Raw genomic sequence first — 15,591 nt, forward strand, 5'->3', positions numbered from 1 at the left:
TGGCTTTTGCAGATGCCAGTACTCAGAAAATGTTAGGAAGAGCCAAGCAAAATTCTGCAGATGATGCTAGATTTCCCCTGGGACTGAGGTGAATGAACTATTTTTAATGTAAAGTAACACATGCCAACAGAATAATAGAGTTGCAATTATTTCCATGTTCTCAGGTATGGAGCTCTTCTGTGAAGAAAGACTATTTTCTGAATAAATCTAGGGACAAAAGCAAAATTCACAGGATTCCAAAAGAATCATTTGTTTAAAGGCTACAAGCCCCCTAATATAAGACACCTCTCATGAATTGTTAGAGGCTCGGGCTAGCTAAATAATGTGGCTGGGAATAATGTAAAAGGGTTTTATTTACTTTAGCGATTTGAAGCTTCCTGTGGAAATAGCTCCCAGGTTTCCTGATGGAAGATTTTGTTTATCTTTGCCAAGCACCATCAGGAATCTCAAAATAAAATGCGCTTAGTGACATTGGGAAACCAGGGAGATAAGGCAGAGCTGTTCCTGTTTCACCCTCTGTAATTGCAAACACACCCACGGGCCTGCTGTGTGCCAGCAAAACAGCCTAAAATGTAGGGGAAGGGGCAGGCTGGAGGGAAGGGGGCTACCAGACTTAAATTTGGCATAAAGGTGGCATACGGAGACTGTTTCTGTACCAGCGAGCAGGACAGCTTTCAGAAATCACCTTTCCACATTGCTTTTATATAAGGCTCAAAGCTACTTCTGGGCCTTAAATAAAGATATGCTTTTGGAAATAAGTCAGTGTGACAACACCCCAAAAAAGTCCATTTGACAGAGGGGAAGGAAAGGAAAACTACAGCAGAGCCCATGGACTTCATACCCTACGCCCTCAGGCACAGGGTATAAAATATACAGCTCTCAAACCTCCCAGAAACACACACACACAAATTGCACACACTTCAAGCTCAGAAACAGTGAGGTTTACAGTAATTTAAGAGAGGGCTTGTTCTTACTGGGTCCTCTCTGCTAGACTTTCTTGCACTTATGTCCTCATATATACCTTTTCTTGAAAGGGTGGAGCATGACATTGCCTGATAAGAGGACAAGCTTTGCCTTCCCACCACCTTCCCAACCATTTCTGTCAATAGAAGAGAGACTCTTACACCATCACAGATGCTTCACTGGAGCATATGTTTTCTAATTCCCAGGACAAGGCTTGAAGGAGTTTGCTCCCACGGAAAGGGATTCTTCCTGTTCAGGACAGGCTATGCCTCCATCTGCTCTTTGGAGCATTTTCTGGATTGTGCTTTTTACCAAAGGCAGCAGCTCCCCTTCCTACAAGGGATCACCTTCTCTTGCTTAAAGACTGCTCTTACACAGTTCTGTGTTCCAGGCTGGATTCACTTGGCGCCAGCAGACCCAACAACAGAAGATAAACTAACCCCAAGCTGTCACATGAGACTTGAAGTATCGGTTTTGGACTCATCAGAAGGAAATACTTTGCAGTGTCCTGTTCACATTAATCAGCATTTAGGGCTCTCATTTTTTAAATCCCTCAGTGTGTTTTTCAGCAAATGCTGGACACATTTGTTTCATTGACATGAAACACAGGCAGTTACCCAGCAGTTTGGTCTCAGCCTGATGGAGAAGAATTATCACTATACCGAGCAAGCCCAAGTGATGGGCTATTTGCACAAACCAGAAGAAAGAGCCTAAATTGATTTTTGGAAGGACAAACCAGCAGTGTTGTTTAAACAAACTGCTTTCAGTCAGTGTCCCTGAGCATCAGTGATTTATCAGGACTTTCCATGTCACACAATTGAAGTGCTCAGCTCCAGGAACTCAAAGGACAAATACATTTCAACTTCATCACCCTACATAGAAGTTTGCCACCAGCCAAGATATTAAGAATTTCCAAGACATAATAAAACAGCCACTCCTCCTTATGAACATCAGCCAAAACAAGAGTCTTCAAAGGAAGGTCAGAATATTCTGCAGATTCTCATGCAAGCATTGGTATCAAGGAGAAGGATTTCCTTCTACCCCTGGTCAAGATCTAAGAATGGGAGATCTAAGTAGGGAAACCAGCTCTTTGATGTCACAGCACTAAAATACCCCAAACCAACATTACAACTTTGAAAAGGGTATTTGGGTACAGTGAATGGTTTCAGGATCTTCCATGTTACATTTTGAAGACGGAGAAAGCCAAATTCAGCATCTTGCCCATTAAAAGAGCAACAGGCTGAGTAAGTAACTCCTAGTGACTGCTCAAAATTCCACATGAAGTCCCCCCACACAGCTCCATTGGCACATTAATTTATGGAGAGCACTGCATCATTATTTAGCTTTCTGTCCCAACAGATACAACGTAAGGATAGGGACAAGACCAAAACTTCGATTTGTGAGGAGTGACAGCAATCACCTTCAAGGTGGCAAATTCTGTTGTCACATTCATTAGCAGGAAGCCAAGATATTCTTGTTTCTGCGTATTAACAAACAACCTGTCTATGTGTCACTTGTCTGTTTATACTTCAATAACTAATTCTCATGCTTGTTACCAGTTTTCTATATTTAAAGTTCTATATGCATATATCTAAATGTGAACAGTATTACTAGAGATAGTCAGAGTATTAAAAAATATAATTTTTCATCCACAAAATTGAGAGAACAATTTTCAAAGAAGCTTTTCTTCTTTTTTTTAGACAAATCTAGTGAATGTGCATATACTCTCTTTTGATATCACTCAGTGTAATAACAGAATGAGTTTTACTAAAATCACTTATCAGAATGATGACAGACTGACAACAAAACCAGGTAAGAGAAACAACAAAAATTAAATGGGATATATTCTTTTTCCCTTTCATCTTCAAAATAATGATTTTGAGATTAAAGAGGCAGGATGATTTAATCCTTTTGTCTTTTCTCATATTTTGGAAATAATTGCATGTCTTTAATGACCTACACTGGAAGTTATCATCAACCTAAGTGCTCTGTAAGCTACCACTTAGTTAACAAAACCAAAACCATCTTTTACTAGAAAACAAATATTTTGCTATGGCACCTGCAGACATTATGCTGCTAAATCATGCAATAATTATTCTCAAAAACTTACTGTGCTTTTTTTTCCCAGTAATTCCTGGAATAAAAGGAATAATCAAATATTTAATAATTTGTTTCTGAACCTGCAAACACTTGCATACACCTAATAATGAAAAAAAAAACCAAAAACCTGCATATACAGTTGTTTGTGCAGCTAACATAATGAGTCTTCTCAGTGCCATGGCCAAGTGACATCCAAGGTTGTCTTTCTCAGAAGAGGGAAAAAAACTCTGGACACTTTTCTACCTGAAAGTTGCCATAGCCCCTGAGATCTGTGAGAGGATTCCCAGACAGCCCAAACATCCCCCCTCTGGCACCAGGCTTCCTGCAGATGCTGACACTGCTCTGGGCACCACACTGTGAGATCTGGTTGGCAGTAGGATGAGGCTGTAGACATCACCAGTGTCACACATGAAACTGGATTACCAGTGTATGACAATACAGGAAAATTTCAGGTGTGGAATGATTTCAGAGGCTGGGTGATTTAAAAGGGGGAAATTACAGGTTGCTAGGTCTGTGAGCAGCTTGTGCCATGGTGGGACACTTGATGGAGGGATGAATCATTCACCAAATCTGTTGTCCTTGGAAATCCAGACCACCTGCTGCGAAAAACCCTTCCAGGATCATGCAGAAACATAGTAGGAGTTTACAGGTGCACACATTGCAATCCTCAAACTGTCATATATGGAAAACACAAAGGTCTAATAGTTATAATCCCAGGACCAGGAAATACGTTTGGCTCTAGTGAGGACTGGATCTTACCTGTTACGATAAAGCTGACATTTCTTTCAGCTTTTCCCACTTTATTGGATGCCACACAGCTGTAGATTCCAGAAGATTTGGCTTCAGCTACAACGAGAGTGCTAGCAGTCTGTGAAAGAAAGAGAGGTTTAGCTCTCATTGGATCAGGAACTCAGTTAAATCTTCCCTTCTCTTTCCTAAGTCACCATTGACAGTCCCATGATTCAATGATGGGCAGCACTGGGGGTTATCTAAAGGAGATGTCAGTGTGTACACTTTTGGAAAGGGTGGAAGGATAACAGAAAACAAGGTTCTTGGGAGACCCTCATACTATTAGAGCTATCATAACAAAAAAAAAAAAAAAACAAAAACAAAACCAACCCAACCTTTCAATGTGTATTTCAAGTTGGTTTAACTCTTGCTGCTGATACAATGATAAGCTACAAAACATGAAATGTGACACAAAATGGTTCACCCAAGGAGATGAGCAGATTGTAGGGCAGCCAGACTACAAAGGGAATAGGTGAGGAATGTCTCAGACACTTGGATAATGCTGGGGAAAAATAGCTTTTCTTGGCACTAAATGCATTTGATTTCTCTTTCGTTTTCTCAGGTCTCAAATGAGAAAAGTCAGAGGCAAAGGAGATGTTTGCTCATCCTCTTTTGGAATATTTCTGTTTCCTGGACTTAATATTTCTACTATAAAATAATAATATATCAGGTTTCTTCATGTTGTATTCTATCTCCACCTTCAAAAGGTTCAGCACACTATTTTCACACAGTGATATGACTTGGAAGGCAAGATTTCACAAAGCCAAAATCTTTCACAAACACCTGATGTGCATTTGGAAAAATAAAAATCATTGTAATAATAAGACTTAGACCTTGATGGGGATGGAAAGCCATTGTTTAATAGCTTGGGCACTAAGTGAAAAGAAGGTCATGCAGAAGCAATTCAGGTGTCATTCTGATATGGAGCTGAGATTTAAAGCACACACATGGAGTTCAGCAGTGGGACATACTCTCACATACACCTTAGTAGCTTAATTTTCTGTATTTCTGTCTCCATTTTACTTCTTCTGGTTGGCCGTAGTTACAGACAGAGCTGGGACAGTGATGAAAGGAAATTGCATGGCCAGAGAATCCCATTGTTTGGAATTGGTTTTCCTAAAAGCCTTCAAAACTATTTTTGTGCAATTAATACATTCTTTTAAGTCTGCCTGATTGCTGGAGTCCAGAGGCAAGGACAGAGGGTGAGTCAGTAATAAATAAGAACCAGTTATCTACATTTCTACACAAACACGGGATGAATATTTGCACTCTTCTATGTCTCTTAGTCAGAGAACTCATGGCTATTCCCAAACTCCTTGTTGAACCCCTAAATGTTACAGATCTTCTGACTTCCCAAAACATTCTTTAGTAGCAAGAGTTTGTTACTTTTCCTAGTACTTGAAAAACCACAGCAGAGTCAAGCTGTTTGATTTTGGTTTGTTTCTTTTAGAAAACTGCCCTATGGCAAATTCAAGACTACAAATGATGCCAACAGCACCTCTACCCCATTAAGCTGTCTCAACAGTCAGCTACCTGTATGCTAACAAATTGCACTTCATTTCTAGCTAGAAGCTTTTCTAACCTGCCTTTTTGGCTCTTCTGTGAGATGAAAGAGGCTCAGTAACACCCGACAGATAATTACATCCCTTAAAAAAAATAATCATCCTGTTTTGCTAAACTCAGTAGGCTGACCTCTACAAATTCCTAATTATAAAGTGTGGGTCCAGCCCTGTCTATATTTTGTCATTCTCTTTGAATTCCTTCCAGTTTTTAAACATAATTTTGTAAAGTGTGGACACAGGGCCCAGAGGCAGGATTCCTGCAGCTGTTTTATCAACACTGTCTCAGAATAGAAGGAAGTCCCATACCATCTGCCAGAGGGCTAACATGGGTGGTTAGACACTATTTCTGCCATCAGGGACTTTCCATCACAAAATTAGGCTCTTTTGGGTTAGTTGGTATTTCCTCATAGCAACCTTAACCTGGTAGTCCCAGGTAGTAACAGTGACCTAAAATGAACAATGAGGAGAACGAAGCTCTTGCTCTCTGTCTGTAGGACACCTGTCTTTATCCTACTACATCCAGAACAGCATTTCTGAGCTTGAGAAATTCATGTCAATTATTCCTCCCACCATTAGTCGAATGGTTTGGAATGATTTTTGTAGTATCAATCTATATTTTGCCCTGATGCTACCAGATATTACTTTTAATTAAAAATTGATTGTGCTCTCCACCCAAGATTTACTGCTCCAGCCTTCTATGATGTGATTATTACTTCAGTTACACTGAGGATGGCACATATAGTTATGCTTAAGAAGTCTGACTGCAGTTACTGACTGGAGTGGTTACAGACTATGCCTTTCCTTGAATATTAAATGACCCTAGAGAACATTCTTCATCACTAAAATTCAGTGATTTAAACTGAATGCTTTTCCGGAGCACTCTTTTGGTTTTGACGAATTTGCACTGCCTCATATTTGAGTCAGTCCTCTAGCACAGGCAGAGGATTACTCCCAACAGGCAACTTGCATGCAGCCAACCTCTTTTGGAGTGCAAGGGAAATAAATATTATGAACATAGTACTTAGTGCCAGAGAGCATTCACTGGTATGTTTACTTCACTAAGGCAGAGAAAGCCATAGGACCTAGGAAAAAGCAAGACTTAACTTTGCAACAGAACAGAATACTTTAGAGACAATATGTCTCTGCATAAATCTTTTAGCTTATAAATGAGTCATAAGGATAAGATAACATCTCTTTAAATAGTTCATGAGCCCTCCAGTGGTGCAGTCTGTGTTCTGCATTGTGGATGCCAGCCAAAACCCACCAGATAAGCGGAGTGTACAGAACTAAGCCTGGCATGTTGTTGTTTATTGAGCAATTATGGCTGTATGAGATCAGTTCATGCTGTATGGTTTCTCTATACAGCTATTGCTCTTTCAGGAGCAAGAGAAAAAGTTTGCACAGCCTCGTGTTATCTGGCTCCATAACAGAATTTCAGCCCCAGGGTTTGTATCCATGGTAAAGAGAGAAAATCTGAATCCAGTTGCCCTGACAGAGAGAACAGGGCCAAACCTTCCTGGCATGTGGACATATTGAGCATCACCTGTCCATAAACCTCATTTACTACCAAAGCCCTGATCCTTTATTCCTCCCTTCTGCAGTCACCTTCTCAGCTGAAGCACTACCCTACAGGCAAGGGAAGACGAGGCAACTGCTACCTCAGAGCAAGGGAAATAACTCATAGTTTGCTGCTGCTTCTGCCTGCAAATAAAAAAGGCATTGAGCAGAAATCCTGAGAGGTGAAAAGAGAAATTACTGGCTTGTTCATGATGGAAGCTGATGAGGAGAAGATTGAGGAGGTAAGAGAGTGCAGAGCAACTGGCACGATTCTTGAGCTTGGGGGCAGGATGGGCCTTTTTTTTCCCCCTCCAATTCTGCTTGAAGTTCTTTTTTCTCATAGTAGCTTAGGCAGAGGATTCCCACTGCTTTAACTGGTGGCAGAAAAGCAAAAGGAGGTTCCAGAAAATGGTTGGCAACTTAGCTCTTTCCTCACTCCTATAAGGCCTGTAAAGACACAGGCATAAACATGCTCTATCCAGAGATTGCTGTGCTGGCTTCTCCAAACAGCCCATACATTTAAAAACCAAAATACTGTTCTTTCAGCATTGATCAGGGGAGTGCAAAACTGCCAAATACTGTCAATTTCTTCCTAGTCATGCTTTTAAGGAAACATATTTGTTTAAAAAAAAAGGGGGGAAATAAATTGCATTCTACTCACCCCCTTGGATGCATCTCTCGCAAAAGGAGCATTATTTAGGAAGATCCAAGCTGAAATATTGGCAGCACACCATTGGATGGTCTGCTTATGCCAAAGCCATCTGACCTGCATGCCTTGTATATTGGCAAGGAGTGTCAGCTGGGGGAAATATTTCACCTTAAGGCCCACCCCATAAGAAACACCAAAGTATCGTCAACAGCAGGACATGAGTGCACACGGGAGAGCAGCTCCTTCCCACTGGTGTCAGAAAGGCAAAGTCACTGCTCCTTGACAAGCACAGCTTGTGCCTTCCCTCTGTATCCTGTGCTGTCCCTCTCAAAAAGGCCACAAGACTGAATGCACCCATGAGGAGATCAGGATGCAGACAGCTGTACCGTGGGACCAGGGCCATTTGTAGAGGGAGGAAGCACCCAATTCATATGTCCCTCCTGCACTGAGCAAGGGGATCGATTTCAGGAGCCAGAGGGAGCCACAGTTTGGCAGAGGCAGGTGTCAAGTTCTGCTGGTTTTAATCTCACCAAGGGCTTGATTCAGCTAGCACCTCCCAGCAATCTGCTTAGAAGTGTTGACAGCAACTCTTGTAGCACTCAAGAAAGCTCCAGAAGTTACAATGTGCTGAGAGGAAAGCTATGCTCCCACAGCTATCTTTAGCCTGGCTTCCTAGGAAGATCACACTGTCTGTCCATCTGTCTGCCAGCCTGTCCATCTGTCTGCTAATATCCTCTCCTTACCCACATTCTCGGTAATTTTTGAACCTGTTCTTCATTTCTGCCAAAATTGAAAGACAACTCAAAGTTCATCCAGTCCCTTGCATTTCATGAAAACCAGCTGTTGGGTAGAGGAGAAAGATCAAAGCGAGTTATGTTGTAGTGAATTAAACATCTTTCTCTTCTGCTTTGGGTTCCAGATGGCAAATCAGCACAGATGTACTTGGCCAGACACCTGGCATGTGTAGGGAATGAGAACAAACACAACACATGGGTCCTTGTCTCATCAGCAACAAGTGGACATGGAAGACAGCTCAATGTTTAGGGCTTTGCAGGAGAGATGAACTCATTCTGGTTTTCATGGTCATGCCATATGTCCAAGAAGGAATAACTCTTCCGATTATCTTGCACTTCACTTTTATGTTGGACCCTCACAGCTTTTAACAGTATCTTCAGTAAGTACATGCCTGGTTGACCCATCATTGCCAACCAAACCAGAGATGGACAAGCTTTGGGTCTTGCACAATCTTGTTACAGGGTCATTATTTCTATTTACCCTCAAATCAAGTGGGACCACTAAAATCGTGTGTCAGTGAGGAAGCTATGGAGTAGAAAACAAGGCCATACATAGACACACACATGGAATGATGAACCACAACTTCATGTATTGCTGTTCATTATACACAGTTCCTGGAGTCATCACTGTAACATAGACCCAGCTTTCACAGTACCTGTTATCGTCAGTGGGACCCCAACATTTGCTAGCAGCAAGGGGATGGGATGTCAGGAATCTTCTCTTCCATTTCAGGCTCTCAGGAATGTTCTATAAGGTTACTGCCCCCCAAAAGGAGAGTTTTTGTCCTATTCCTTCTAACTTTTCCATGTGCTCAACTAACCTCCTGTTTACTCCCTCTTTCCCTTGGATTTAGCATCCTTTCTTCTTGGCCAACACTTCTACTCATGTCTTCTTAGCACTCTTCTGCTAATTCTCCAAGCTCAAGGTCTTTTCTAACCTTTCCTGCAGCTCTTTATCCCTTGTACTGACTCCTCCTTTCAAAGCTGTTGATAAATTTGTGTGTGTTTGCACACACAGGAGAAAACACGTGCCCAATATGTATGCACAGATACCAGTGAATGTACCAGCTCTTTGTACCTTATTATTGCAGGACATTCATGGATTGACATTTTAATAAACACTGATCATCCTAATTATAATAATAGTCAGTATTAGCCCTGAGTCACACATAGCTGTTAGCTTTAGCTGGGAACACAGAGAAGTGATGGGTTTTAGCAGCTGAATGGCATGAGAGTGTCTGTGACTTGTTTACATGGTGAGCCTAAGAATAGCCCAACTTTGTAGGAAGTCACTGAAATGTCCAACAAAATTAGAATGAAAATTTTGGGTGGGGGAATGGAATCATTTCAAGAGTTGCCTTATGATTAAGTATTATGGCTTATGTTACTAAGTTCTTCCATTATACCACTCGAGTTTCTCAATGTCTGTTTAGAGAGGTTTCAGCGGAAATGTAATTAAAACACTGCTGTTGTCACAGTTTCTATGTCACCAGAAGAATAATGTAGCACAGGCTTCCTGCACTACTTTAACCATAGAGACACAGGGTTTGAGGTTTTTCTAACTTTAAAAATATACTCGTGGCTACCTTGATAACCACAGACAAACAAACAACCAATCAGCCTACCACAATGAAAAGCCAAACTGCAGAGACTCAGATGTTGCACATACAGGAAACAGGTGGAATGGGCACAATGTCTTTAAGCAAGGTGAAATCATCTACCTTGATTGCTATGAGAAACCTTTTGACCATTCCTTGTTCATCTCTTCCCTTGATTACAATAACCTCATCCGGTGGTCACCCCCATTTTTCGTTTCATGCTAACTCAAATGTGCAACTTTTTGAGTGTCTTCATCCATTTCCTACTGCTTTGTCTCCTACATCTTTGTTGTTTCCATTGAGCTTTGAGATTGTTTTTACCATGCATGCTACACTTGGAGGTGGAAGTGGGGTAGACACTGTTTAGATAGCAGGACTCCCTTGCCACGGAAGTGTCTCAGAGAGCTGTTCAGAGCTGTCTGCAGTAGCAGAACCACTCACAGTAGCAGCCCATCCAAGCCAGACCCTTGTGATGGTGTATTGCATTCAGGGAGCTCAGTGCCGTTAACTATCTTAGAATATCCCAGCAGATGAGGAAGGGTTTTGTCTGAATTGTGTCCCTTTGACTGTGCTCTAGGAGGCCAAGAATGACCTTTAGACTGCAAAGAGTGAAAAGCTATAGACTCCCATAAAAAAAAAATAAATTCCTGGGTACTCTAGAGCAGCTTGTGTGAACACAAATCATGCAACTCACAGCTTGGCCAGGAACTCAGGCTTATAGGCAGTTCCTACTCACAATAGCAATCCAGCCATGCTTGAAAAGCTTTTGGAAGAGGAGCAGAAATGAAGAAAACCTTAGAAAAACTGTGAAAAAAACTGAGCAAAGAGAGTGTTTCACTATCCTCCCTTTCCCCATAGAGACCAGGAGGAATAAAGCAGTGCAAGGCAGGCCTTTTGTAGTTGAACTAAACAGCATGAAGGCAAGGAATAACATGGAGAAGCACTGTTTCACTGCAAAACTTTCACTGTAACGCACGCAGAGACCATCCCTTGGTTCATTTCTGGGCACGTTTTTAAAAAAGGGGCTGCTTGCCAGAGACTTCAAACAAAACCTGCAGTTCTGCTGCAGGGACCCATTATTAGCACCTTCCTCCAGGGACAAATTTATTCGCTGTTGACTGGAAGTTGCTTTGACAATTTCAGCCACTCCTCTTCCGCTGTCTCCAAAACTCATGGTACACAAGGAGAATGTGGTCTGGTCATGAGACAGCTCCTTCTGCACCCTGTGAGCAGGGGAGACTTCAGCCATAGCATGGCCAGATGCCTTCTGGAAAATAACTGGTTCTCATCATCTTTTGTTCATCATTCCCCCTTTGGAATAGATGATGTCTTCCTGTGCCTCAAATGATTTCCCTTTCCTCCTTCAAATCCCTCCTTATATCTCATTTTTCATGTGCCTTCCTCCAAAAGTGTCCCCTAGGAAGCTGTTTGCTCCCATCTTTGACTTGATCTTTAGGCATGGAGAGGTGGCCAGCTAAATAGAGCAAATGCCTCACTGGGATCCAGCCTGTTCCCATGCGCTGGAACAGTGCCACGAACACCTGTGGCATTTTCTAAATAATATAACAGAAGGAGAAAATGCAGTCCCAGGCCTGATTCTTGGCTGCACGCAAAGACCTATTTAGTCTGCGGTGTGTGAAAGGGCCCTAACATGGGAGTAATTACAGGTCATAGCCATTTTCACATGCAGAAGACTGAAGGCAGCCATCAAGGAAAGGAGACCTATGTCCCCAGTGCCCTTAGAATTACAGAAAGCTTTTCTATCTCCTTAGAAATGACAGACCTGGAATAAGGAAGGCTTTAAAATTTGTAGTCTTTACAGCAGTTACTTCCACAAACCAAACTAGCCTGTGAAACCAGATGCTGTGACAGTGGCATAGCATTGCACATCTTCTCCTGAACTCCTCTATAGCACAGGCTACCTGGCTACACCAAATCAGTCTCAAGTCTAACACATAGAATCACAGAACAGTTCAATTCAGAATCACAGATCTCTTACCTAAGAGATCATCTACTCCAACCTTTCTGACTTGGGCAGGGACACCTCTCAGCTTGATAAGGTTGCTCAAAGACTCATCCAGCCTGGCCTTGAACACCTCCAGGGAGGAGACATCCACAACTTCTCCAGGAAATCTGTTCCAGAGTCTTGCTACCCTTGCACTGAAGAACTTCTTCCTAAAATCTAGTCTAAACCTATTCTCCCTCAGTTTAAAACCAACTGTTGCTGGACACTCTTATGAAAAGTCCCTCTCCAGCCTTCCTGTAGGTTCCCTTCAAGTATTGGAAGGAAGTCTTATAATTTCCCTGTGGAGTCCTCTCTTCTTCAGGCTGAACAATCCCAGCCCCCTCACCCTCTCCTTATAGCAGAGGTGCTCCAGCCCCTGGATCATCAGCTCAGAAAAGCGCAGTTATTCTAGGGCATCTTTTACTAAAACACCTTAATTTGAAAGTGTAAACTGATGGACAATCCTCCGTTGCCCTTGGCAAGTCAATCTCACTGGCTTTCTCACATTAGACACCAGCAAATGACAGGCCTGCTCATCTTTCAGAAGTGTCTGCATCTCCCCATGGCCCCTAAGGAGATGCTTAACTTGGACTAGACACCTAACATCTAAACAGTGAATGCCACTGGGATGAATCCCACCATACTGCCTCTGGCATCTTTCTTAAAACTTTTTTCTGGATTAATTTGGCCCTTTAAATTTTTGCGAGAGAAGACTCGGTCATCTAATAATCTAGGACCACATCTGTTCATAAAGTCTCTAATGGGAGTAAATTGTTTAATTCTCATAGAAAAAACAACAGGAAATTGTGCAATGTCACAAAATGAAGCAAAGATGGGCTGGAAACCTGCCTCCTGAAATGCCCCAATACACTACAGAACAGCTCTGATACAGTTTATAGGCTGAATCCCACTGATAGGCTCCCTTGGCATGTCACTTACCTCACTATGATTGCATGCAGAAATAAGTACATCTCTACATCTCAGCAGATAAACAACAAGAATGGAAGCAATTTGCATGTATGCAGCTCTTCAAATCTAAACAATATAAAAACACTGGCTTCTTCACTGTTCCCTTGATAGCATCTTACAGTGCCTTTCCAACACATCCCACAGAAAGATTATCTGCTCCTACAAATCTTACCTTATTTTTGCCCTCTATTACAGCTGTTCGCTCAGTGATGCTCTGGATCTTGTTTCCTATGTTGCTTCCACCTTTCAGGATGAAAGATCCTTCAGTATAAAAGCAAAAGCCATGCCTGAAGACAACAAACATTGAAGTTTTACTGATTTGGTGAGAGACTGGAACATTCAACACATAAGACAAAACAATTCTTCTGGAGGCAGTGATCAGTCAGGGCAACTGCAGGTTCTGAGATGACCAGGCAAGTAAAGTTGCTTTTCATAAAATCTTGAGGTTTGGAGTCTGACGACTGGATCCACTTTCACAGCCCCTCTCTGAATATTGGCTTTCTGAAGTCAATGTTAACATTTAACCTACTGTGGACTGGGAGGTCAGAATTTACAATCTGAGTCTAATTATAGGGCTGTGCAACATCAACATCCCATTTCCAAAGCTCCTGTTTTCAGCTACTGTCATAGTTAAGGCTTGACATCAACCATGAATTCATATTATTTTCAGCCTTAGATTCAAGACAAGTTATATTTGTTTCAAGATCCATTCCATAGTACACTGTATGCTGTTTCACTATGTGCACTATGTTCTTTTTGTTACCATGAAAAATGATGCAAATTCTCATTTTGGAATGTTTTCTTTACCTGACTTTACAAGATAGCAAAATATCAATACTGGGACTCAGTGATTACAAGACACTCTAAAAATAACTATAATTGTGGAAATTCGCAAAACAAAGATAAACAAAAATTTACAAATTACCAAAGGAATTTCAATGTTCATTTAATGCGAAAAAAAAAAATCAAACTCATGTTAATGAATCAAAATCTCAGAGAAAAAAAGTTTTTGCCTTATGCAACAAATTGGCTTCTAATCAGAACATTCAGGTGTGGTCATGGTAGAGCTAATTTGTTTGCCAAACCCTAATTTAGTACACATGGAGATAAACACATTGGAATGCTTCTTAAAATACTATCTGTCCCTGTTCTTCTTTGAAGGTATCTAGTTTTGCTTTCCATCCAAAATTTAGTTGTTGTTTGTTCAATTCCAGCTTCACCAGTAGAGTTTAACCCTTCAGCAGGGTGGAGCTCTTTCAAATACAATATGTTCTTTTGATCTCCAATGGATTTGAAAGATAACAACTGTAGTATCTGTAATCAAATAGTTTTGACATACCAGTTGTTTGGAGGAATGACCTTTAAAGCCCAGTGACTGGATAACAATATGTGATGCAATCCTGACCAAATGATGAGGTTCATTTCCCTTCAGCTAACTGTGCAGTTTGCAGAAACTTTGTGTTGTTTATGATATGAATGGCATACTAACATTACATGCTTGCTTTTAATTGCATAGCTTTTTGTCAAATCAGCCACTATCTTAGCAGATATTACAGCTTAAAGAGACGATGATGTGTGAACTAACTCGGGCTGTAATCATTAACACAGATACATGATTGCCTGTCCAAATTTCGTAATAGGCAGTGATCTGAGAAAGACAAAAAACAGGAGCAGAGCCTGTTCATTCATGCATGGAGAGGGCACAAAAGGTGGCAAAAAGGCCTCTCTGAGCAAACATTTCTTCCAGACTACAATTTAAAAGCCAGCTATTAATACATGATTGTTGAGAACAAGATGGATGGTTCACAGCAGCATGAAGAGAGTTGATGCATTCAGAGAGTAAAAATTGTTAACAGTAGTTCAGAAAGGTAGATGCCATTGACTTTGCATATTTGATAGTCTGTTTCTGTAACAAGACTAAAACAGAGAAGACATGGTAAAGCTGGTAAGCTGATAACATTTCCATGGCCCAGCAGATACCAGAACCTATTTCATGAAGCCAGTACTGTAGGAGCACAAACAGTATCAAAGGCACATCCTCGTGACTGGATATTTGGGCATTATGTATAGGATGATGGAGATGTCAAAATCCATTTCACCCATACTAAAAGGTAATTTTAACTTCTCTTTCACCACAGACTGAATTTATGCTTCTTTGCTGCAATCCTAACATTTGTGGTCTTTGCTATAAAGGTCCTTACCAAGACATGTATTTTGGTAAAGGACAGAAAGAAGGCATAACACATATTCAGAAACTGCTTGTGCATCTCTGAATGGTACCTATAATACCTTTTCTTGCAGTTCTGGAGCCTCCAGGCTTAGTTATTATTATACTCCTCATAATTCCTTGAAAAAGACTATATATTTAGGTTGCAATGTCCTAGGGATAAGGACAGTGTTATGTCTCTGTTGATGCTTAGCACAATGGGGTGCTGATTACTCATTAATACCATGATACTACCCACCATCATAATTACAGTAACATCAAAATAAGAAAAAAAAGCACATATAAAACACTAGATGGAATATTATCCCTGAAGGCACGTATATGAACTCCACTGACTTCACATACCACACTATCTACAAACTGCTGATTACAAGGTTA

At 41.2% G+C, this 15,591-nt stretch overlaps 1 protein-coding gene across 3 annotated transcripts in view; it reads right to left on the reverse strand.

Annotated features, from left to right (window-relative positions):
- FLT1 (fms related receptor tyrosine kinase 1) overlaps positions 1-15,591 on the reverse strand; it is a 111,113-nt gene that overhangs the window by 43,410 nt on the left and 52,112 nt on the right. For all 3 annotated transcript variants that reach the window (XR_011724395.1, XM_071736570.1, XM_071736583.1), the window contains exons 11-12: positions 13,159-13,273; positions 3,823-3,931 (exon numbers count right to left, since the gene is read on the reverse strand). Coding sequence is in view for 2 of the 3 variants with exons in the window: in XM_071736570.1 (XP_071592671.1) it covers positions 3,823-3,931; positions 13,159-13,273 (224 nt within the window). In the remaining variant the exon portion in view is untranslated. The remainder of the gene's footprint in view (positions 1-3,822; positions 3,932-13,158; positions 13,274-15,591) is intronic.

The sequence above is a fragment of the Heliangelus exortis genome, chromosome 1, assembly GCF_036169615.1.
Source record: "Heliangelus exortis chromosome 1, bHelExo1.hap1, whole genome shotgun sequence".
NCBI lineage: Eukaryota > Metazoa > Chordata > Aves > Apodiformes > Trochilidae > Heliangelus > Heliangelus exortis.